This window comes from Phoxinus phoxinus (genome assembly GCF_949152265.1).
Source record: "Phoxinus phoxinus genome assembly, chromosome: 14".
NCBI classification, from domain to species: Eukaryota; Metazoa; Chordata; class Actinopteri; order Cypriniformes; family Leuciscidae; genus Phoxinus; species Phoxinus phoxinus.
Genome location: NC_136889.1, coordinates 9575294 through 9600843, shown reverse-complemented (window position 1 = coordinate 9600843; position 25550 = coordinate 9575294). Strand labels below are relative to the sequence as shown.

Genomic DNA, 25550 nt, shown 5'->3' with positions numbered 1-25550 from the left:
GAGAGTATGCAATTTTGGATGCTGTCATATCTTTTCTAACTTATTGTGACATATATCTGAGTAAAACTTGAAAGAGAAAAAAAATAGGGTGTGACTTGATTTTGTCTATTGGGAAATCTCCGCCGCCATTTTGAAGTGCTTTTAACTTCGTCAAGTGGGCGAGGGAAGCTTATGTGAACAGACCCTCGGACCCTCGATTTTGACCAAGGGAGCAAGTATTTTCAATATGTACACTTCAGGCAGATCCATAGACCACAAAGCAACGCGATTGTGATATTACAGCAGATTACAGTTATTTTGACATTTAACCGCACAATACTTGTAGCTATAAGTTTATTGTATTGTTATCATTTTCATTTTATATATTTCTCCAACAGCACAAGCATACTATAGGACTATAGAATGGTGCGTAAAAAAATTCATAAGGGGAAACAATTTAAATAATAAATTAGCTTCATTGTGGATTCCAAGTGATCAAGGGCTTAGGGCACATTTCAAGGGTTTAGTGAGTATTCGTGCAATGTTAGCAATGATGTACATCTGAGTGAAGGAGACTGAGGGAAGTTAGTGAGGGAAGGGCCTAAAAAATTGGACTTAAGCGCAGCCATGCTGCCAGAGCGAGGGTGAGTTCATGTTTTTGGTAAAAGATTGAGGGCACATGAATATAAATAAAAACTAAAGATGCGCAACAGATTAATAATGAACAACATTCCATAACAAATATGAATGATCAATTTTGATTTAATGGTGACTTTTAAAAAGTATGCTCAAAGACTTCTGTTTATTATGTCATTCTAAGTAAAACATTATTTCAGTAAAACATTATTTCTTATGTGAAACAAAATACATATTGTTTCAAAGCAGGCTTTATAAGCAGGAAAATGACAGTGATGTAAAACTAACTACGAAATTATGAAATAAATTATGAAACAAACTCGATTTCAGCTCTACAGAAGATAATATCATTATTCAGCTCAGTTCACTGTCGTATCAATTCAGTTCAATAACTCAATGTTGCAAAGTTCATTAATAATGAAACAAGTTTGATTCAGCTATAAGTAGTTCAACAGAAGGCAATAATGTCATTATTTATTTAAAGTCAGTTAAATGTTTATTCAATTCAGTTCAGTAATAGTGTTGATGTTGCAAAGTTATCCAGCTCAGTTCATATTTTGTTCTCGGTATATTTTGTTCTTTGTATTAATTCGTAGGCCTATAATTGCCCTTTAAAACATAATTGTGTCCTAAAAATAAAAGTCAGTGGGGTCCCGTGTTGTTTTGGAACTCACCGAGTTTCACTGTAGGCTATATGGACAAAAACAGCTAAAACATTCTTTTTAGCATATAGGTTTGATGATTATAACATAATTCTCCTGTTTGTGATTCCTTATCAACATCTAGTCTTGTTTTGTCTTTATTTGGACTCAGTAGTGGTCGGTCTCACTGGCAGCTGACACACCTCATCACCGCATCCTTCACAGCACAGGTGGCTTCTGCGGAGAGTTCCGGTTCGGTGTCATTCAGTGGACAAACTCAAAAACAGCAAATGTCTGTTGCTCACTGATTTGCAAATGAAGGTGCTGACAGTCCCGATGCACGGAAACCCACCCTGTGTCTCTATGTTTTAAGACTGAGTGCAGTGTTTGCTGAGTGCTTGGACTGAAGACTGGGCAAAGCAAGGAGTTGAGTGAATGTATACTCAGAGGAATGAGTTCTTTTGTGAACCCACAACATCTCTTGAGTGCTTTGTCTGTCAATCAATTGAGCTTATGAATTTCAGTTACCAAGAATAAAGCATCAATAGCTGTGAGTTATTTGTAAGTGCACTGCCAGCTCCAGTGAAAAGCGTGAACCGAGTGCCTTTACTCGTTTATGAAACAGCAGGTATCTATGCATTTAACAGTTCTGACATGACCATAAAGCAGTTGCTATGGCAACATAGGGTTTGACGGAGGTGTGACATTAGCCCTGCCCTCTGAGGGGGGAGGAGAGCCCCAGTGGAACACAAGGTCACCTGCCCACATCTGCCTCTCTCCATAGAGATAAATAGATGGATGGATGGATGGATGGATGGATGTAGATAGATAGATATTTATTTGTCAGTTTCATGTTTAAATGCAGGTCACTATCCACCTTTTGCAACACTATTTTCGTGCGAGACTTCCGGTTAATTAGCCGCTGAAAATAACTACAAGAAAAACAAAGTAGGCTAGCCTACAGACCCGGTAAAACTATTTGCGATACAATCCAGTGCGTATATGATTTTGATAATAAATTTGCCTAAAATAACATGACAGCAGCTACCTAGGCTACTATTTGGAATATCAAGCAGCATAAACGGACTGTTTTTGTACTGAAAGCGATTTAAGCGAAGGACACCGGAAGCCTTTGGCTCGCACATTCAAGTTACAAATGGCCGCGCCCGCTCTTACCTTAAAAATAAAGTGGATACGTTTAGATTCTCAGCTCTGGACTAAAATGCATTTAAGGCGGATTGATTTAAGTGAGCTGTAATATGACGGGGTACGAGTTGTAGTTTTGACTTATTAATGTTAAATGGGAATGTGCAGCTTCTGTCTCACAACTAGCCTACTTAACTGGCAAAATTGGCTTTCAATTGAACTTGGCTAACGTTACCTAACTTATACAGTAGAAAAAGGCATAAATGTTTTGAAATCGGAAAATCTTTAGTCTAGGTGCAGATTAATCTCTGGTTGTAAGACGGTAAAAAAAACAACTGTTGACTTTCACCATTATGCACTGGCTAACATTTTACAGACATAGCCTACACAAAATATTTCTGTATATTTGAAGCTTAAGCATTGAAGCCAAAAGAAAGGGGAAATTAAATTTTCATTTTGTAGACATTTCCTAAATATTTATTTTCATAAAATTTGAATGTAGCCTATTCTGTTTTGAAAAATAGAAAATTGTTTGTGACAAGAGCATCTGCGCTGCTGGTCTGGTGCTTGCTTGAGGCTTCTGACTTTTACAGAATGCATTATATGTGAATTAGAAAATTGTCTCGATCTCATGTCATAAATAGAAAAAACCTCCTCCCTGCCACAGCCAGGTGCTTAAGCAAGCACACCTGTGTAGCAACCCTGCTGGTTGTTATACACAGGTATCCATTGTGATTTAGCCGGATGCTCATCCAACAGTAAAATATTTATTCAATGGTTCAAGCCAGTAAAATAACACAGACTATGCAAAAAAAAGTTTTAAGTTTTTATTTTATTTGATCTAGCATAGTATAAAACATCTAAAAGGAATAAATCATAGAAATCCAAGATATTAAAATAGATTCCAAGATCAAACAGACAACATTCTAATGAATAATAATTATACAAAAAAAAAAACCCACTTATTACACTCAATTCAGTGGTTGATTGTACATTATAAATCAAATTAATTCAGAGTATCATGCTGTTGCACAGTGTTGACAGAGTAACTGCGGGTGAGACAGAGTTGATGGCTGAGGAATGATTCAGAGGGGTCAGGGGTTAGAAAAGCCTCCTCATGTCCCTTTAACCTGGACGAGCTGGTAGAAAATCCACACAGTCCACAAAGTTTGATTTTCACATTCCCTTTACAAAAAGTACTAGGCTCACTACTTCTTCTTTGCAGTAATGTTCTTGCAGACCCAGTTCATGCCATCCTGAAAGAAAGGAGGACTTTAGCCAAAAAACAGCTGCTGATGGGAAGGTAAACAACTGATTGGAAAAATAAAACAAGGCTAATGTAAAAGCAATGACTCACCTGGACTCCCTCTCCTGTAAGTGCAGAGCAGGACTGAATTTGCCAAATACGGTCCCGAATGGTGTGCAGGTTCAGTCCCTCTGCGATCTCAGAGGCTGGAGCAGCGGTCAGCAGGTCTTGTTTATTGGCAAAGATTAAAACAGGTACGCCACTAAGTTTCTCCTCATCCAGCAGCTCAGACAACTCCTGCACACCACATAAACAAGTCAAATAGTAATTCAATAGCTCATTCAAATACTTTCAGTATGGATTTGCTTGAACAAATGCATATCAAGAAAGTATATGCTTACACATTTCTTGGAGCAATTTAGTGTTTCACATCCAATAAAATAAAATAAATGCTGCAGTGAACTGTATTAAGCAGGAAAATGTAGCTAGACATAGACCTGACCAAGTGTGAAGCCACATAGTGTGAGAAATATCCTGCAGAGACCTGGGAAGGTTCATAATCTCTCATCTACACACATATACGCACACACAAACAAGACAAGTAATAATGAACAGATTTGCTATTATGATAGATCTTTTTATACCTGTCCCGTTTCCTCAAATCTCTTCCTGTCTGCACTGTCTATGACATAAATCTAAAATGCAAAAACACAACGTTAAATCATTGCATAAACAAATTTGAGAAAATATCACATACTTAAGAAATATATATATACACAACAGTTCAAAAGTTTGACGTCAGTACGATTTTTATACATTTTAATTTTGTAATGCTGTTTATCAAATAATTCTGAACAATAGACTGTTTTCAAAAAATATTAAGCAGCACAACTTTTCAAAATTGATGATAATAATAATTTGTAACTGCCTGCTGCAAGTTAAGCTTTGCCATCACATTTAAAAATATATTAAAATAGCAAACTAGACATATTTACTAGAATATTTCACAATATTAGTGTTTTTTTAACTGTATTTTTGGTGAGCATTAGAGACTTCTTTAAACAATTTGAATGGTAGTGATATATGATAATGAATAATGGCTATGACTAACTCATAAACATATCTCTTAAGAAACACTCACAAGCATGTCAGTATTTTCAAAGTAGTTTCTCCAGTATGGTCTGATCTTCCTCTGGCCTCCAATGTCCCAGACATTCAGTTTGAAGCCCTGAGACTGCACGCTCTTAATGTTAAAGCCCTGGCAAGGACAGAAGAATTAAAACTAACTGAACAATGCTGTATTGTGCTAAAGCAAGAAAAACCCTTAAAGCGATAGTTCACCCAAAAAATGTGACATTACTTACTCACCAGACAGTTGATGGCTCCCATTGACTTCCATAGTATTCTTTTTTTCCTACAATGGAAGTCAATGGGTGCTGTCAACTGTCATGTTACTGACATTCTTTAAAATATCTTCATTTGTGTTCAACAGAAGAAATAACCTTCATGTTGTTCCAAACCTGTATGAGTTAATTAAATTATGACAATTTTTTCATTTTTGAGTGAACTATCCCTTTAAAAGCTTATTCTATTCATCTTTTTACAAGGCACTGTGTATTTACGGCAAAAGGGACATTGTATGTTACCTGTGTTGGCGTGATGTGACTAATATCCTCAGAGGCTAACTGTTTGAGAAGTGTCGTCTTTCCACCATTGTCTAATCCGAGGAGAAGAATGCGTATCTCCTGGTCTGGGGCACTTTTTAGTTTTCTAAGGATTGACAACAAACCCTGGAATAAACATAATATGCTCAATAACCAGATTTTAAACAAGACAACAATGACACTAGGCCTACATAAGGACATTTGTGTGAGAGAGAAAAAACTACTTCTCTCAGCTAAGAGCCTTATCTAACAAAGTATGAAAAAGACATTTGTAGATTTTAATTTTAATCATTTAGTTATATTCAATACAAAATAAAATATAAAGAGATTAAAGACAGAATGACTCAGTCACAATTCACTCATATAAAAAATGCAGTGAAAGTGAAAGATGATTAAATGATGACACATTTTGTTCAACTATCCATTTAACATCGGTGGCTAGAATGTCATAATCATTTTCTTGAATGGGTTACAATCTTTACAGCTTAATTATTCGGGAAATAAGTAACGGTAACGAGACAGGGGAAGGCAAATAACTGAGACTTAGCGCCGCTGATCCATCAGGCTTCACTCCTACAGAAAGCCCGTTACTGCAGCTAATAACCAAGACTTCACGATGCAAACGCTGAATAAATTATGCGTATTTCCAAAGTTTCTAAAATCTGAGTTAAATACTAAATACACAAAGACAGGACTAAAGGCAGATTAACTTCTCACCATCTTCCTCCCTTCCGAGACGCCGACGATGGTTACTAGGGGGAGTTAAGTGACGTCACCAGCTGTTGGCGTCATTTTAAAGGAACCGCAGTTGTCACATTTTTCTGATTAGGTAAGTCAATTTATGTATCATCACAAATGTTAAAGGCAGGTAACGTTACGCCTAAATAATATATACTGAACATTTCCACCATTATTTCCCTTTTATACTTATTAATAATATAAAAAATACTATTCGCACATTTTGTCTCACAATATGGGGTAAGTTGTCACAGAAAACCCCACCAATAAACAGTCTATTATAGGCTTTTCAGCTAACTTTAAAGTAAAACAAATTTAAATGGTAGAAGAATATGAATCAAAACTATTTATTAAACAGCAAAAATGTAAAAGGTAAAGTACAAAAATAATGCACAGACGTTAGATTGACCTAATAGATCTGTTAATATTTAACTTTAGGTTAAAATCTAATTTCATTATATAAAAGACTTGTCTGAATGTATACATTTGTGGTTTTATTTTGTTCATGTTGGCCATGTATACACACACACACACACTCACTAATATATATATATATTGACTTATGGAACTATGCAAAACCAGGTTCACGCTGGTGAATTTACCAAAACAGTTGGTAAGTGAGCTCTTAAAATAAATGTACCAATTACACTGATTCTACTAAAACAACACATTTTATTTACAGATTCTTTAAATAAATCTGTAAAAATACAAAAATGACAATGGCAAGTCCTCCTTGACTGATCTCAACATCAAATGCACAATGCAAAACTTCCCTCAATCGGTCCTTCAAAAAGGGACTAAGATTTAAAAACGCTGATTGCCAAAAAAAAAGATTATAAAAAAAAGTTCAAACAACAAAATGATGCGTGATAAGAAGAAAATCTGTAGAGAACAATGCTGGTGCTTTTCCCTGAAGGCAGATGCAGATTGACAGGCTTTTCACGGTCATGGTACAGTGTGTTACAGGGATAGTAAATCTGGAATAATCCTTAAGTGCCCTCACTTAAGGGCACAATGGTGACAGGACTGTGAATTCGTGGGTCTCCCAACTGAGAGTGAACCTGAAGGTTGGAGTTGGCGGTTACTTGCATACACATATGGTAACAGTATTAACTAATATAAATTTTTTTAACATGAAGTAAATGTTCACAGAGCTGGCTGTATTGATGCTTCAAACTTTCTATTTAACATTTGTACAATCTGACAGTACAAAATTCATCACCACCCTCCATCGTGTCTCATAGAAGAACGTTACATCTAATATTGTATAAAACTTATAAAGGTCTAATGTAAACATCTCAATTTCAGCTTCTGTGAGATTTAAATCTGCTTTTTCTTGGCTGGTTTGACTGGGGGCATTTCCTCTTCACTAACATCATCATCTTCATCATCTGATATTTCAGACTCTTCATTCTCTGTGGCTGAAAGAGGAGAAATAATTAGCACCATTTAGTTTCAAAACAAAGGGGATCAAATAGCTCTGTGTGTGACTATATTTTTGTGATATAGAGACTTGCAACTGTTGTTTTATTTCTCACCAACTAAATGTAACCCACTGACAGTCACTGGTCCAGATCCAGATTTCAGCCGCAGTGTGACAGGAGCCATCAACTCAAACTCCCCAAGGCTTATCTGAGTAGAAAAAAAAAAAAAAACTGATTAAAAACTTGCAACATATTTGAATGGCTATATTATACAACAGTCCAGTAAAAAAGCATTACCATAGGCAGGCAGGAAATGTTGAGATTAGCTACGGGCACAGATATTTTCTTTCCTTGGTGATTCATAGCGGTCACTTCCACAACATTATTCTCCTCTTTGGCACCATCACCCAGACAAATCTAATGGTTTGAGAGAAAGGGGTTTAAAAGTACAGGTCATCAAGCTCATTACACATCTTAAAGTCGCGATGAAATGAAAGCAGCAACTGATCATTTTGTCTATATATGAGTATAATGCATTATCATAAAATAAAAAATGTTGGGTAGGAACTTGATTCTATGAATCAGCTGTTGACTAGATTTATGAGATGTGGTCGTTACACTCCAAAAGTTGAGCTTGCAGGGGCGGGGTTTATGCGGACTAAAGGGGCGGACACATTTTCCACTGTTAGCAAATGCAGCTTTCAATAGGAATCCCCCCAATCGGGAATTTCACATGATTTTAACAGATTTAGCATTGGGTTCACTGTGTTAACCAACAGAAACCTGCTTGATTTGAAGGGAGTTCTGTGTGAGCTGTGCTACATATAATCACTACACTATTGACAATAGACCTTTTTGGCCCATGAAATTGAGCTAAGTAATGAGTTCCATTACATGACTGGATAAGTCCAGCATACATCACCTATGAGAACGCTGTCATTTCACAAGAAGATCGAGAAATGGTTTCACAAACCAGAAAAAAATATATAGGGCGGTACTTAATTTTTTCCATTGGGAATTGATTTGATCATTGTGGTTTGCTATTGCTGTGATCTCATATGAGTGACAGGTTGTCCCACCCTGCTGCAAAAGGGAGGGGGGGAAGTTATTTTAATTAAAAAGGTAACCACACAGTTGACAGCACCCTTTTGACTTCAATAGTATTTTTTTTTTTACCAACGTTCTTCAAAATATCTACTTTTGTGTTCAACGGGTGAAATAAACATATACAGGTTTGGAACAACTCGAGGAAGAGTAAATAAATGACAATTTTCATTTCTGGGTAATTTCCCTTTAAAAAAATATATCATGATTTGATCAACATTATATTACTTCACTAACATGAGTTTCCCTTTTTTCCCCTGTAGAACAGGTCAGTCACCATTACTAGAACAGTATAAAAAAGCGCAATGAAAGTGAATTGCGACATAGGTTTAGGACAGGCAAACTCTTGCTTTAATAAAATATTCTACGAACCGTCCTGAGCTCCAGAAAATGTTCCACATCATCATCTTCGTCTGCTTGAAATGTGTAAAATGGAACTTCCGAAGACAACTCACAACCTGATGGAAATCAAAATCACACTATTATATAAGTAGCCAATATTTAATTGATATGCAGAAATTAATGTAATTACTGAAACCGAGCACGTTTGAACAGTATTTTGATGTCAAGTAATTTTTTTAATGAACGTTAAACATATCTGGCCACAATTAATAGTCTATTGCAGTTGTTCCACGTGTGCTAGTAAATCTACGAAGCATGCAGCGCGTCACTGTTGATCTTACTGAACACATAGCTTTCCAATCGCGAGCGTGAGTCCACCCCACTGTCCGATGTTTCGTCCTCAACAAACGACATAACTGTTAAAACGTTACTAATATCACTCAATAAAGGCTACAATATCCACAGTGCAAGTCGCGTTTCCGAAACACATGTGACGAGTACGCGAAGAAGGCGCATGATTATGACGTCATCGGTACTGACCTAAAAGCTAGTTTAAATTGTTACAATATCTGAAAGACATTGTAACAATTAAATATAGAATACAGGTAAAAAATTGGGAATTACGATTTAAAAAAAATTTTTTTTTGAAAGAATTATCTTATAGGCCTACTACTCAACAAGGCTGCATTAATTTGATCAAATATAGGCATACAGCAAAACGGTGTGAAATATTCAAACTTAATGTCTTAATGTAATTTAGTTCGGTTTGTGCAAAGCTACATTTTCAGCAGCCATTACTCCAGTCTTCAATGTAACATGATCCTTTGCAAAGTCAGGTGAAAAAGAAAGTACACCCCGTTTAATTCGTTTTACTTATCAGGACATAATAAAAATTATAATTTGGTCTTCAACGGTTAACAAAAATAAAGTAAAAATGTAGAAGCCTTGTGTGATAAACTAAGTACACCCTATGATTCAGTTGCTTGTAGAGCCACTTTTAGCTTCAATACGTTGAAGGAATAGTTTTCTATATTAATTTATCAGTCTCTCTTACATTATTGTGGAGGAATTTAGGCCCGCTTTTCTTTACAGCGTGCTTCGGTTTGTGATTTTTGCAGGCGTTTTGTTTATGTACAGCTCTCTGAAGGTCACGCCACAGCATTTCAATCGGGTTGAGGTCTGGACTTTGACTGGACCAGTGCAACACCTTGATTCTTTTCAATTTCAGCCATTCTGTTGTAGATTTGCTGATGTTCTTGGGATCGTTAACTTGTCGCACAGCCAATTTCCGCCAAGCTTCAGCTGTCGGACAGATGGCCTCAAATTTGAATCTAGAATACTTAGGTAAACAGATAAGTTCATGGTTGACTCAGTGACTGCAAGGTGTCCAGGTCCTGTGGCTGCAAAAAGTCTTCAGGATAGTTATGCAACTTTGCAAACCTAAGCCGTGCTGCCATATTTGTTTATTTTAGAGAAAGAGAAGCAGCTTTCTCCTGGCAACCCTTCCAAACATGCCATACTCATCCAGTCTTTTTCTAATTGTACTCTAATGAACTTTAGCATGTAATATGTTAACCCGAGGCCTGCAGTCTGACGTGTAGTTCTTGGGTGTTTTGCGATTTCTCCGAGAAGTGCCTGGCCTGAGGATGAATTTGCTGGGACGTCCACTCCTGGGAGGATTGGCAACTATTTTTAACATGTTCCACTTGTATATAATCTTCCTCACTGTAGAATGATAGACTTCAAATAGTTAGAAAATGGCCGTATAACCCTTCTCAGAGTGATGGCAGCAACAATTGCTTCGTTAAGATAATTGCTGATGTCTTTCCTTCTCGCATTGTGTTAACACACACCTGAATGCTTCAGATCAGCAAACTGCCAAATCATCTGCTTTTATAGAGTTGGTCACACTTGCTGATGATCAATTAATCAAAGGCATTTGATTAGCAGCATCCGACTGCTACTTACCCTCTTAATTCCTATGGAAGCAGTAAGGATGTACTTAGTTTGTCACACATATGTATATATATATATATATATATTAAACCCACACACACATTAACTGTCAACACTTCCAAAATGTTAACATCCACCACTAAAGAAATTAGTGCATACTAACATGCAATAAAATCCAATTTAGTTTTATATCACACTAGATAATGATAAATGGGAACAGCTTTCAATTTTTCACAATATAAATGCATCACCTGCAAAGTTTTAGTGAAACTAAGACGGTAATAAGAGTGTTCACCAGGGGTGGGGATTGTGGGTCTAAAAAGCATTTCTCATTTCACTCACTGACCAGATTTTCTTTTCTATTTAACATTTTAATAACATTACATACAACCCTTACAGAAATTACAACTATATTACATATACATTATCATAATACATCAAAATACAGAAAGGTCTTCATATTTTTTAAATGTATGCATTGTATATGACCTTTAAAAAGAAAAAGAAAAGAAAAAGCCCTTTACACTGTATGTGATCAACTAAAATAAAATGATCCAAGCAACAAGCCATAGAGATAAACAATAGCATTTTTTTTTGTACAAATTCCCTTAAATGGGGAGGGAAAGTGGAAAAACTGTCAAAACTGTAAGTATTTACATTTTTCTTTTACCCAGGCATTATTTTAAACATTACACATGGGAATCTGCAAGGGACTTTTGTGCTCATCTAGTTTTTCAGCAAACAGCACAACCGATATTATTTATTTTTATTTATATATATAACAACTTTTCTGTCCATCATTTTGGTTAAATAGGGGAATAAGGACAGAACAAACAGTTTATGTTGTACCTACATTCAGGGAAACATTCCTGACATTAGCTTGCGATTTCAGAGAAACACAAATTAAACCGTGGGGCTTTTAAACATTAACAAAAGAGGCAGACCTTCATTAAGAACAGGCAATGGCTGTTATTCTCGTCAGTCAACAAAAAAAGGGGTCTCAAATATGTTAAAGTTAATTCATAAATATACCTTTATTTCCCCCCACTTGTTTTAATTTTCCTTCTGTTCTAATTAACGACATTGTGAGGAGCATTGGTCTTAAGGTTTAGGTTACGAATTTTACCTTTTTTGTTGTTGTAAAAAACAGAATTATAATGTAACCCTGTTATGTCTCAGAAATGTATAATTCGCCACTTTAAACAAAGGCAGAAATGTAGGAAAGTATTTATCATTATCCTCAAATATATTACAGAGAAGGACAAAGCCAAAAGGCATTTTTGTACAAAATGAAAAAATGTATCGTTAAAAGATACACATGCTAAAGGCTTACACAAAGGTATCCCATGCGGTCTTAAAGACAATGAACATTATGGTTTAACGGTATTTACTTCTGCCAGCTCAAAGTTCAGTTACAGTTCTTTTCTAAAGCATCCCAAACCTCAAAGGATAGCTTTAGCCTGCTGCATTCTCCATACGAGCTCACCGACGCGGTTTAAACCTGGAAAACTGCAGAATTTATTACAATGTCCTGAAAAGCAATAACACAAACCCTGACTGTTAAGAAGTCCTTCTGGATTATTGCTTTGAACACTGTAAAGCACTGAAATAAACTATTAAAAACAGTAAAGTGAAGATCTCTTATCAGGTAATGGCAAGTTTTTTTTGTCTGGAGAATCTAGACATTAACTTAAACATGCACATATGCCGAACACAAACTGCAACTCGGCCACATCCAAGAGATTTAGTAGGTTCAATGGCACTTGGCCAACTCAAGCAATCTGTCTACCAGAAAAAAAAAGTGAAAGTAACTCATGCGTCCTGAATTACTCTTACAGACTCACTTCACTTCTTTTTTCCATTTCTCACTCCTCCTGAACACACAAAACACTTGAGCATCCACCACAGACTGGCAAAGTGAATGAACAGCACCTAAAATTCTAGAAGTGCATTCAGCATAATGATGTGAGTTAAGCTACCGTTATGGGGCACCAGAGTAGCCATTACAAAACGTGATATTTACATGAACAGGTAGCGAGTTGGGGCCTTAAAATGTGGGCCAAAGCTTTGTGCACTTTCTAGGAGGCTCCTTCTGTATGATTTTTCTTCTAGGCGGCTCAGATTCACAAACTCCTCCCCATTAGAATAACGTCTTTTGGGAATCCCTCCATTTTGGCCACTTCAAAGCAGCCCAGTTTGCTATAAAAGTCCAACATCCTTTTGTCCATCTGCCGGACCTCACAGAAAGCACCATGCGAGCCTGACAAACGAGGAGAAAAAAGATGCGTTTATGAAACAAAGCATTCAATAAAATCACTGCAGCTTTTCATGTTCTCTAACAGTAAAGATCATCCCTCTTTAATGTCAGCATCTGAAATTAATAAAAAATATAAACATTGTTCTGCTGATTACAGTTAAAGTAAAATGAGGTGAGAGGGGATAGACCACACAGAGATGAAAGAGCAGCTTTACTGTACAATTAAGTAATTAGTGACTAATTACTGTGTAATAGCAATTTTATTACTATAGCAATTAATAATAGTATCATGTGGAACAGGGACACTGTTCAGTAAAAAGTTCATGTCACACAACATAACTCTACCTACCATTAGCTTTCAGTGATGAGAGGAGACATCCCATCATGCTTTTAGCTACACTGGGGTCAGTAACCTTTGCATGAATGTCCACTTTAATAAGCGATGGGAAGTTACTGAGGAACGATTCTGGCAAAACCTCCTCCTCCTCATGGAAACTTAGCATCATTTTCTATAGGGGAAAAAAAGATTGATGTTACCATAAACATGTTCCAAACCTTTTAATCTTATAAAGCCTACTGTATCATATTTGATACGCAAATTTGTAAGAATATTTATTATATTGCATACATTTTTTTGCCCACCACAATGAAAACAGAGCTTTGATCATAAAACTAAGCATTTAAATAACATCTAACTAAGACGTATTAGGAGACAGAGTGACAACTGATATTTCTATGCATTTTATGCAAGTAGTCTGCTATATTGTAATAAATAACAGCAACTGCAAATTGCATATTTTTTCACTATTTTGGCCCCTGAATAAAATTTCAAGTCCTAAAAGGTTCTATTAAAAAAAAAGTTTTTAGTTTTTTGGACTATAATTTCATATTTGAGGCTTTTAAGGAGGAGTTTATGTAGAAGAAATGACATGACGTGCAAACCTCTGCCTCTGACAGGTCCTTCTCTGTGTCTGGCTTGTTGTATTTCTCCTGCATGAACGGAATCCAACTCATCTGGCAATTCTTTACAAAGGGCTTGACATCCACAGTGCCCAGAGCATAGCCGCAGACACCTTCTTCATCCTCAAGCACAAAGCCATAGTCTGGGCTGAGCGTCAGAAAACCTCCCACAAACCTGCAATGATGAAGATGATGGTACAAAGTCAACATGTTATTAATCAAGCATGCATAACACATTAATGTGACCAAACATAGTAGAAGCTTAAACTTCACCTGTCTCCAATAAGGTCCGGTGATGACTCATCTGGGAAAGAAATGCCATCACAGCTCTCAGTGAACATCTCCTTGCAGACCTTATAGATGGCAGACTGAGGAAAAAAGTGAGAGAGATGCAGTGTGAGAAGGCATCTGACAGCTCTCATTCCACAAAATGTGAACCTTCTTAGGACTAACAGGTGGACCAGACTGCTGTTTCAGCAGAATGCTTCAGACGTGATGCAAATAAACCTAAAAGCAAAGCTTAAACTGGGACACCTCAGCTGGGAATTCAAGCAGCCAACAGCAACGTTTTATTTAGACATAAACATCTACAGAGTTTTCATACTACAGACAGCTTACCGTAGACAAGCCATGCCCTCAACATAAAGCACAAAACTAACATTCCTAGGGTCGGTTGCACCAGCTTTTTTATTTTTTGATTATAATTGTAAGCAAGTACAAAACCTACCTCGTCTTTGGCAAAGTAAGGCCTTATGGTATAGATTTTAGAAGTAGGCATTGATGGTGGTGGCTGGTAGAAAAGATCATTTGCCCCATCAATTGGCAACAGTCTCTGTGGAGACCAAAGCAAAAGTATATAATAGTTTAGTACTTTTCTAGATTTGATCATGTGACTGCACTGCTACTGAAACTTCAGCATGAGTTTACCTGCTCAAGCTGTGCCAACCTCACACAGGAGCGGAGCAAGAATGTGCCTAATACAGGCATGGAAATAAATGCCTTCACAAGTAAACTGGCTTCTCTGGTTGGTCAGTTTTCAGCAAGAGCATGTAAACATCATACTTAAGATACGTACCATTGACAATCATTTTCCACCTTTTTTTTTTCTGAGAGAAACCAAAATGAAACAAAAGTGCGCAGGCTTGGTCTGAGAAAGGCTTAACTGGCTAAAGGAGATGCTCCTTTCCCGCTCTTTTTCGCTGCGCTAGAACGTCCTGTTGAGAAAAGGAATGATGCTAGAGCGCAGAGCAAAACTCCATGACCAAAACTTTCAAGCTTAAAACATCACGTACTTTCCATGACACACCAATTATGATAATCAAATTATTTGTTTATTATATTATTTGAATGTTGAGGTTATGTATTAGTAATACTTTGTTCATGGAGCTTTGAATAGGCAGACTCGCAGTCGCACACGCAGGCGCAGTGTTGTGGACGCAGGCGCAGACAAAATGTGGAAATAATTTTTGCGCTGTTTCCTGCAAAGAAACAAGATGTCATAAAATAAAACCTAGCCATGCTGCGCTGTCGCGAGCGCAAGGGGAAAAGCAGCATCTCATTTGGGCAGTTGCTGAAAGAAATACAAATTTAGGCTGGGTTAGAAAACACCATCACCCCAAACACTAGATCTGACAGTTGTCGTTCGACCACTTCAGTTGACACTTCAGAAAAAAAGCCCAAGTGGCTCAACTCCCCTTTGTTTTACTGTGCAGCTGCTGACAGCTCACCTTAAACAGACCAACCCATAGCGTTTTGCAACCACACCAACATCTAAAACAAACGAAAATATATCTTCGTGTAACATTTTGCTGGTAATTCAATATTGGATACCTGGAACTCTCCTGCTAGACCGCCCCTAAAGGCCCAGGGCTCTTGGTCGCCACTTAAGAACTGTGCTGACGACTGACTACGACACCCTGTTGAGATCAGATCCAAGCGGAAAACATTATGTGAGGGGCTTTCTGGCATAATGAGGGGGAAGGGGTATAGGGTAGAGGTGTCTTATTTCCAAATAACGCATTGAAAATAAATGTAGATACTACAATCAAGGAAAACGCCTCAGAGTAACAAAAAGCGTGGATATCTTCTGCCTAGGGCTCAAGCAGCTTAAGCTTACAATGACAGAGGGCTTACACTGACTGCAATGTCAGATTTGGGCACATTACTGAAACAATTTGGTTTTCACATGATCCTCAAGCAGTTATGTGAGGTTAAGTGAAGTTCATGATGCAATCTAGGATAAGGTTTGGAACTAGCTCTTCAACTCAAGGTTTCTGTCCGTTTTGAAGAGATGAGATATTCAAGAATTATAAGCTGTAGCGCTTTTCCTCAAACAGCCTGTGTGGGGATTTTGTTTGTTATACGCCATCAGTTCACTTGCTGGTACTAAATAAGCTTCAGCTGTTTAAGCCCTCTGAATTCTAACCTTCATCTGAAGTCACATTTAGACCTATCTGCCTTGTCACATGACTATCGAGCATTGTTCATCAGCCACCACTGTGGACGCTTCCTTTGATCGATGGAAACTTTATTTTACATGATTGGAGTAGATCTGGACCCTTCAAAAGAAAAAACTCTAAATCAAGAGTCTGCAGCAACTGAATATTTCCAGTCACAACCCCTATTTGCTCCAGCAGCAGATGACTGCGATAAAATTGGGCACTTTTTAATCGTCGTTAAGCAGACCAGCTTTAAATTTAAATTCCATCCGTTTCTAAATAGCAGTACCAATGTGAGGGGATGAGGACTCTGTGTCATGTAACAAGACAAATGCAGCGCAGATCCAGGAGACAAAGTTCCCCCGTTTTCAATCAGTTTGATCATACTAACACATCCTGTGGTGAAATGGCAGGACACACAGCACACACACCATCTGAGAGGAATTTTATCACTTCCTTTATTTATTTTTTTATTTATTCATAAAATTATACTCTTTATTTATTTATTATTTGTATTATAGAGATGTTTAGATGAGGCAAGAATATCAATTTTCCTCCAAGATGGTGTGGTAAAGCTTGTCTGAGCCATTTCAATTGGGCCTACTGATAGAAACAAAAATTATGTTAGAGCTGCCAGAGAAAAGAATTGGGGGGTTAACACCTAAAACTTGAGCTATCGCTGCGCAAATGTGACTTCATACAAAAACCTTTCCTTTCCTGAGACATTGAAAGAAATTAAAATAGTTTGGGCACATAACGAAAAAGAAAATAATCTATAAAACCCCGAAAAAAAATAAAAAAAATAAAGATAAATCGCAGCACTGTGCAAACATCGGGCACTTTCCATCCAATAGCAGTAGACACTTGTGCTGAGGACTCTTCCATCTGTACATAACGAAGGGAAAAAACAATACAAGAGCTCATTAGTAAGTGATCTCAGCACAACAGCAGTGAGCCGCTGACTGAATGCCATCTGCACTGCTTTGGACGGGGCAGAAATGCTGGCTGAAAATGCACTAGGATTTGGACTGTCCATCCAAACAAAGGCTGAAAATCATATTGAGAGGGGACAGTCCACACAAAAACCTAATAAACGTATAGGGATGCACAATATATTGACCACCATTTCGGTATTGGCCGATATATGTTTATTTTTAATGTTCTACCGGTAGTTATCGAACCGATAAGAAAATTTGGCCGATATATTAAAGCCGATAATGCATTATTTCCTTCAGCTGAAACACGTCAGAAGCGCAGGTCCGGCCATGAAGGTTGCTTCTTGACATTTACTTGAAATCACTTTGAAAACACAGTTAAGGGAAACATTTTAAGTCTGTCATATAGGCTACAGCAGATCCACAACAGGAGTTGTGGACACATTCTGACAAACACATAACTTAGTTCAAGTTCACTTATGCATTTGCATTATTTTGTGAAGATAAAAGTTGTAATATGTTTATGTTGTATAAATATCTTATTAGTCTCATATAGGATGCGTTTTGTTGAGTTAATTAACCCCCAAACAAAGCGCTTCAGTTTAGATGTTCATTCAGCTCCAGCGCAGCTCAAACAGCAGTGCTGATATATGAAACAGCAATATGACATTTTAAATGTTCTTTTTCAAAAAGATTGATGCATTATTAATAATAACTAGCACTTTTGATTTAGGCATCATTTAATTTATATGTAAGGCAATAGATTTTTTTTTTTTTTTTATAAAGAAAGTTGCCCATAGGAGTGTAAAATTATTTTAAAACTCGCACTGGTTCAAACTAGGCTACAGTGCTGCTGTATATCTTTGATTTACATTGAAGTGCTTTGGACATGGCTTTTAATGGTGAGACTTTTGTTTTTGAAACCAGGCTCTCAAAAATTATATAAAAATTTGGATTTAGATTGATCAGCCATATATATCGGTTTTCGCCAAAATATTGGTGCATCCCTATAAATGTACACTAAAGGGTCAGTTAAATCAATAAATTTGTTCAATGGGCATGTTCTCACCAAAAGAGAAGCCTTTATGGGGTTTTCAAAGAAAGCTAATCAAGTGTTTGAGTCCAGTTCTACTGAACACACTCATCAGTGCAACATATTATACACTTGATTTTCCCCTCCATCAGCTAACAATTTAGGTGTGGCATGCCAGTTTTGGTTGCTGCCTGCTGTGTTGCTTTGTTATAAAGCTGGACAGAAACCTGTGAATAAAATGTGGTTACCAAGGTAACCCAGGCCATGCTGGTGCTATAATTACTCAACCAACTTCCAACAAAAACCTCATTTAGAACCGAATCCATTACTCTAACTGCACTGTAGCGATGCCCAGAAGCTATATGGATAACAAATATGGGCATTCTCAGTAAGTGACAGGTCTCTCAATAAAATCATCGTAAATAAAAGGACCGGCTAATGACCAAAGCGTTTCTCTCATGAGAGACCCTTCAGTTCGCTGACTGCACAAATTAATTTAGGATCATGAGAACTGTGTACAGTTCACCGGAATGTAGTATCACTTAAAAAAGTGTTTTCTGGCTGGATCAGATCAGACCAGACCAGTTCAGTTAGAGTAAAGCATACGCTGAGGTTGTTTGTGGAGTATCTTTGTGTAATACAAATAATCAGCAGATATGGTTAAAAAAAACATCATTTACAAAGTAATTGCTTATGGTGCACCAGAATAGCCTTACACAGCCGCCTTGCTTTTCAAGTTCGCATGCGCGGCGCGCTAGGGCGTAAGGGGCCGATTTTCCTTCACGATCACACCCCTGATCGAAAGAGATTGCAACAGATGTTGCCAAGTTAACGCACAATGATACTGAATGCACAGCAAGCAGCAGGACCCACCCTGGCAACTGTGACCACAGCCATCCAATTCATTCTACCAGATTAAGAGTGGCCTGAAGAAGAGGCACTAACTAGCAATGAGGACAGCATCCAGTCAGTAGAGGAAAACAGTATTTACAGTGAAAATAAGTAAGGAAAAGCGAGTGTACACTAGACTTTTCCATAAATGGCAGACTTCGCCCAAGAAATTTCAAGTGGAAGCTATTCATACTGTGAGTGAGATCTGAGATATTATGATAGAGTAGAAAGTGTTAATTTACCGTACTTAAGTATAAAAATATGCACTGTCATCTATTAAGGAATGCATTTTAAGCATCTGAAATATTAATGATGTCACTATAAAACAGTGCAATGCTTGAAGTGTAGTTTAAAAACTGATGAGGATGTGACTGAATTTAATGCTCATCGTTTGGGATTCAACAAAATGACTTAAGCATTTCATGGGCTCAGCATGGTTAAAAAACATTGAGGGGGAGCAAAGAGATTTGTGGCCATACCTACCTAACCACTGAACAAATGATTTCACCATTGAGATGATACTCTTTATATCCCAGATATAGGGATACAGGTCATATAGAATGGTCCTGTTGGCCGAGTTGGAGAGTCTGGTGAACATCTGGATGACGGAGCAGCACATCTCCTCAAAGTATTCTGCTCTTGATTGCCATTCAGTCACCTATGTGAAACATGAAAAACACCTTATCATTACCACTGTATATAAAGTCTACTGCCTCAACGCAGCAACTACTAAAAATTTGTAATTATCTACAAACTGAATATTTTATTCTTATCATAAAGGCACCACCATGTGGTGCAAATAATTACTGCATTGCCACCATTTTGTCTGTCTACTGAACGAACACTTTTACTTCCTATTTAATTCAACATGGACAAAACAAGACCATGACAGTGAAAAAGAGTTCCCATACATTTTGACCAACACATTTCCATCACTTTTAGATGTCTTTTCCATTAAAAATCATTCAAATTTACTCAAGTTTGTAAATAAATCACAAATTATACAAAGGACCACAAAGGATGTTTTACTTTACACAAGACCAACGTTTAGTCAGTTAATTAAATATTGTAATGTGAAGCATCAATTAGAAAAAAAGTACATTAATTCTGGAATTTCCAGGAATTTATATTCTCAAAATTCTTTTAATCTTCATGACTTTTCAGGCCTAGAAAAACGCAATTTAAAAAATTCCCTGATAATCCTAGGTTTCCCATGAAATTAGAGTTTTTTTGTTCAGTTTGACACCTAGTTGAACAAAAGCACTACATATTGACCAGCCTGCATTTCTATCCATTTGTAAATATGACATTTCTCACCTTCTCTGGATCCTTTTCTTTGGAGTTAACACTGACATAATTACTATTGGCTCTCAACCAGTTAAACTCTTTTAGCATCTGTACTGCTTTTGGACCGTGTTCATATGGCAGGTAGAAGAGTTCAGCAAGCAGGATTAAATCCTCCAGGGTAAGTGCTTCAGCAATGAACAGTGGTTTCTCATTGGGACCTGGAACAAACAATTCCTTGTTGAGTTGATCATCAGTCTGCATCGGTGCAATATCGCTGCCTGAATCCTCTTGAATGGACATCTCTGGGGACTTGGACTCTGTCAGGCTCTCTTTGTCTGTGTCCATGGGTTTGAGATCTTCTGTCATCTTAGCCTTGACAATCTCTGTGAGGATCTGGTTGACATTTTTATTGTCCTCCACCTCGTCATGTTTCTCCACAACCATCTCCATGGGTTCTTCATCGGACTCCTTCTTCTCCACCTCCACCTCTTCTTCTTTGCAGAGCACGTGCAGTTCATCGCTAAGTGGCACATCTGGACTCATGATGGGCTGTTGGAAGACTGTAGTCACTGTAGTGGAAGTGTCCAGGATAGGAGAAGCGAGCGAAGGAACATCCACAGAACTGCTTTTAGTTCCACTGTGAGGTACCTGCCGACCTGCAACAAAGAGGAGAAAGGTTAAGATAGATGTTACCAAAATTCAAAACAACTTAGATCATGTTAAAAAATATCACACAAAGATATAATTACTGTTGTACTGATGAGGCACTCCAAACTCGATTAGCCATTCAGTGAGAGCCAGCTTGAGTGCGATCTGAGGGCTATAGAGGATGTCTGTTTCTAGCTCCTCATCACTGCCCTCGTTTTCCAGCTTTATCTGGATGGACACAGTACTGTCTTCACCATCAGCTAAACACAGAAATGAGAAGCAATGAAGCTACAATCTGACAAGAATAAATACACAAATATGATAAATTTGATGAATAACAGCCCCTTATCGACATATCGAATATTCACTTGAACGATACTTTTGCATAGCAACTTTTTTTTGTAGAATATCAAAAATAAAGCAAAGATTTTTCCTTATGAATGCTAATTTTGTCTGAATTCTAGGAAGTCGTTTTCTCACTGTTGTGATGTATATCAGAATGAAAAAAAAAAAAAGTTAGGTGAAATTTTGTCCGTCGGGGATTGATTGGAACATTGTTGTTTGGTAATTGCTGCAATATCCTCGGAGTATTTTTTTTTTTTTTTTTTTTAGGTCCATGGATGTATAATTTGTAATAAACGCAGCAATTGACCCTTTCACATTTCCGTGTTTCTCAGAAGTGGAAGTCGTTTTCTATATCTGTAAGTTATATAGTGGTGAATGAGAGACTACATTAAATATATTTTTCCTGTTCCCATTTGCTCAAATATCAAAGTAAAAACTCAAAAATAATGCTTTTTTTTTTTTACTTTCAAAAGAGGAAACAAAATAAAGATTGATCACAGCAGACTAAGAGAAAGATTTTCTCTAAAAACACCCTCACAGCAGTGTTGTATTATATTACCTTTGATGCAAAGGTAATATAATACAAAGTAAGTATAGTGTTATAAATGTACAAACATAAAAAATAAAAAATAAATAAAAAAAACTTTGCAGAATTTACGATGTATCAGTCTGTAAAAATGGTCCATAATGTATAAAAAAATAAGAATGGTCCATTTTGATTTCATGGTGAAAGAGCACCCTGCTAATTTTGTTTAATAAAAAATAAAAAAAAGTACATAATTTAAAAAAAAAAATACTTACTCATGACAACATCTTTTCTCACCCCATTCATGTTAGACTTATACCACGTGGCTAACGTGTGAATGGGCACAAAATTAGACTCAAATTCACAGTTGGGGTTGGTGAGGACTCCCTTTAGCCGAGGAATGAGCTCTGTGGATCTGCCTTTATAAGGCCCCAAGAAAAGTCTCTTCTGATCATAGTCATTAGCATGAATATTGTCCCAGATGACAGGGGCTCTCCTCAGTATCTTCGTGACTTCTTCAATAGATTCAACAGTTATGTCTTTAGAAACTACCTTTGGACCTGTCAAACACAAAAAGGCATTTTTAATATCTGCAAACCCATTATTCCAGTCCACTCAAAGAAAATACAACTTACCCGTCCATAGCACCTCAATACCAGGAAGCAGTTTTTCACCTACTGTCCGCAGGTAAGGCGATTGTGGCACATTTGGATAACAAAATGTTCCACAATACTCTGAGGACAAGGAGACATTAAATAATTATGATAAGGCATGATATAGAAACAATACATTTGATAGAATCACACAAAGCAGCATGGTTAGTTGATAAAAATAATCTTACCTGTGGGGCAACATAAAAATATTTCAGGTTCTCCCAAATATTGGAAGATCTCATTGGTGATAGACACTTGGGCATGTGCGAAAGAGCTGAATACCTCCTTGTCAGCTGGACACATGTTATGATCAATGTCATCAAACAGTAAGGCAAAGGACTTGCACCCAAAATGAGAGACCTGCACAAAAGACAGACCGAGATTAAGGATAGAGGTCATAAAAACACTGACATCAGTGCAGTTTAAGTTTCTGAATAGGTTCATGCTTACCTGATCTAACTTCCTTTTAAGTGTCAACACTTCCTTCTGATTTGAGAACGTAACGTCCAGGCCAGGGGAAATGGCATAAATGAATTCAATCTCATGCTCTTTAGCAGCATTTATTAAAGTTGTGAGTTGCTCTTTAAAAGAACAAGACAGAAAATTACACAAAAAATAATTTTTAAACCCTATAAAGACAAACAACGATTACCATTTCCAACGACATAGGATATATCACCTGCTTCCTCAACAGAATACATTTCTCTCCAAAACATTCGGTGTTTGTAGTCATCTTTTGGGGCATACAGATAGGTGTTCAAACCCCATTTATGCTGCCTGAAACACAATACATTTAAGTTATGATTTTTGTTTGTGGCTAATCTTGCAAAAACAATACTAGTATGTTTAGGCTTGTCTAACAGTGTCAATACCAGAATCAGAACAAGAGATAAATATTATAATATGCACACACACAACTAATGTACACATTACACAATAGACAAGATATACAAAATATATGTACAAAAAAAAGCAAATATATACAGAATAGATACATTATGCTAGAAAATGTGAATAAGCAAGGGACATGATATTTGCATGCTTGCACAATAACTTACCTCCTAAAGAGCTCTTTCCTTTGTTCCATAGTCCATGGCCGTCCATAGAAGCCTGTGGTGAACATTTTAAGTGCAACAAACGGTTTTGAACACATTCTCAACACATTCCACACACTAATGCTACAACCAATCAATGCCTAAAAAATATATAACTATGTGTTCGAATTAAACAGCGCATGTAATTAAGTAAAACCATTTAGCTGAATATACGTGATCTTGCCGACATTATATAACAATTAGGTTGAATTTGTCTAAATTTGCTTACCCTCTACAACACCAGTGATGAATTTCCTTCGGCCTGTTCGCTCAACTCCGATAATGGGCTCGTCAACTGGACACAGCGTATCTGCAACAGCTTCGGTTGGCAGCGGATTTACTTCATTCTCTGGTTGTGACGACTCGATTAATTTGTCTTTCTGAACCATTTTGAACTGTATTAAATTACCGCTGTTGGAAGTATCGGACTAGTCGTCAGCCAAAGCTTTTCTTCCGCGGGAAAACGGACCAGTCACCCGATTCACTAACTTAGTGGGTTAGTAGGCCATTGAGTCACCGGTAGGGAGCGGAATTCAATCGGACGCAAATTATCTGCATGAACTACCTGCAGATCTCTTCTTTGACAAACACGACAGTCATTCGCGTGCAAATATGAAAGCTTTCTGGGCTATATCTGAAATGCCTTCTAGCAAGTTAACGCGATCCGTCTCAAAACGATGTGTTTGTCAGGACCGCCAGTTAGCATTACCCGCTGTTTTCGCTAAGAGCTTTTGTTGACTCTCGGTAACGTTACGTCGTGTGCTAGACATACATTAAATTAATAGCGTTTAACCGAGCTTCTTACTGTACATCTGCATCGCGGATTCAAATAGATAATGTCAATGTATCATAACGTTCATCGACACTGTTTAATGTTGCACTCTTCTTCCTGTTTACACTTACTGCGCACTCTCAGAAAACTGGTTTGAACCGGTAAAGGACGGTTTGTGTGAGTCTGAAAACAAATCTCTAGCAAGGCTCTTAAAGAGACAGCGATAATATAATCTCTCGTCCAGCATGAATGAGACATTTTGATGCTATTCATTTCATTCCATTCACCAAATAATAATTTTGCATACGTTATATATACATATGCATGCAGATTTACTTGTAAAAACTAACTTTGTTGGGTTACTGAAGAATAGACATGGACAGTAATTGGAGACTCTTAGAATAAAAAAGTTGTATCTTTAACTCCGTGTACTTTTCCTTGTTTATTAATTATTGTATTGTATGACGTTATTGTTGTCTGAATTTAAAAAAAAGAGAATACAAGACGACTATATATTCATAAATCGGTGGATTTCCGTAAAACCGGACGTGCATTGAGTTGAACATCTCTTGCGTCTGCAGTCTCTGCGCAGACGTGCGCACACTTAAAGTCTGGCTATGAATACTTTTTGTTTGTGTTTAAAAAAAAGCAAATAAATTAAAATATTGAAATTACAATATTATATTTTAAGATAAATTAATTGAGATGGGAATATTTAATTGTCACGTTCAGCGGCCAATGTCTTATTGTGCAGGAAATGTCACCCCTCTGTATGTCCTGAATGGTTCGGTCGGTCCACTGTTTTAGCGCTGGTTTCGAGCAGAGGCATATATCT

At 37.2% G+C, this 25550-nt stretch overlaps 3 protein-coding genes across 5 annotated transcripts; all 3 read right to left on the bottom strand.

Annotated features, from left to right (window-relative positions):
• Window positions 1-3155: 3155 nt before the first annotated feature.
• Window positions 3156-6168, bottom strand: arl3a (ADP ribosylation factor like GTPase 3a). 3 transcript variants are annotated; one of them, XM_079634813.1, is made up of 6 exons: window positions 6030-6168; window positions 5295-5438; window positions 4790-4906; window positions 4293-4343; window positions 3760-3945; window positions 3156-3658 (listed from the first exon to the last, which is right to left on the bottom strand). In XM_079634813.1, the coding sequence occupies exons 1-6, from the start codon at window positions 6030-6032 to the stop codon at window positions 3611-3613; spliced, it is 549 nt and encodes a 182-aa protein (XP_079490939.1). In that variant the 5' UTR covers window positions 6033-6168; the 3' UTR covers window positions 3156-3610. The 3 variants fall into 3 exon arrangements, with proteins under 3 accessions (XP_079490939.1, XP_079490940.1, XP_079490941.1); XM_079634814.1 differs by having other exon boundaries at window positions 3212-3658; window positions 5850-6039; XM_079634815.1 differs by having other exon boundaries at window positions 3216-3658; window positions 5295-5418; window positions 5850-6037.
• Window positions 6169-6702: 534 nt separating this feature from the next.
• On the bottom strand, window positions 6703-9484 carry npm3 (nucleophosmin/nucleoplasmin, 3). Its single transcript, XM_079634816.1, has 5 exons — window positions 9262-9484; window positions 8951-9036; window positions 7772-7891; window positions 7589-7682; window positions 6703-7471 (listed from the first exon to the last, which is right to left on the bottom strand). Exons 1-5 carry the CDS (start codon window positions 9332-9334, stop codon window positions 7371-7373), a joined length of 474 nt encoding a protein of 157 aa, XP_079490942.1. The 5' UTR covers window positions 9335-9484; the 3' UTR covers window positions 6703-7370.
• Window positions 9485-11240: 1756 nt separating this feature from the next.
• On the bottom strand, window positions 11241-24900 carry oga (O-GlcNAcase). The gene is made up of 16 exons (XM_079634536.1): window positions 24173-24900; window positions 23908-23959; window positions 23529-23626; window positions 23300-23430; window positions 23038-23209; window positions 22832-22930; window positions 22472-22756; window positions 21427-21585; window positions 20708-21333; window positions 19874-20048; window positions 15924-16009; window positions 14821-14925; window positions 14367-14461; window positions 14076-14268; window positions 13483-13642; window positions 11241-13136 (listed from the first exon to the last, which is right to left on the bottom strand). Exons 1-16 carry the CDS (start codon window positions 24330-24332, stop codon window positions 13000-13002), a joined length of 2733 nt encoding a protein of 910 aa, XP_079490662.1. The 5' UTR covers window positions 24333-24900; the 3' UTR covers window positions 11241-12999.
• Window positions 24901-25550: the final 650 nt, after the last annotated feature.

Coding starts and splice junctions, on each gene's coding strand:
- arl3a (XM_079634813.1), bottom strand. Junction 4,344..4,789: donor TTGAAAATACTGACATGCTT/GTGAGTGTTTCT, acceptor TTTGCATTTTAG/ATTTATGTCATAGACAGTGC. Junction 3,946..4,292: donor GATTTGAGGAAACGGGACAG/GTATAAAAAGAT, acceptor TGTGGTGTGCAG/GAGTTGTCTGAGCTGCTGGA.
- npm3 (XM_079634816.1), bottom strand. CDS start 9,334: ATGTCGTTTGTTGAGGACGAAACATCGGACAGTGGGGTGGACTCACGC. Junction 9,037..9,261: donor ATTGGAAAGCTATGTGTTCA/GTAAGATCAACA, acceptor GATTTCCATCAG/GTTGTGAGTTGTCTTCGGAA. Junction 7,683..7,771: donor ACATTTCCTGCCTGCCTATG/GTAATGCTTTTT, acceptor TTTTCTACTCAG/ATAAGCCTTGGGGAGTTTGA.
- oga (XM_079634536.1), bottom strand. CDS start 24,332: ATGGTTCAGAAAGACAAATTAATCGAGTCGTCACAACCAGAGAATGAA. Junction 23,960..24,172: donor CATCACTGGTGTTGTAGAGG/GTAAGCAAATTT, acceptor TGTTCACCACAG/GCTTCTATGGACGGCCATGG. Junction 20,049..20,707: donor AAGAAAAGGATCCAGAGAAG/GTGAGAAATGTC, acceptor TGTTTCACATAG/GTGACTGAATGGCAATCAAG.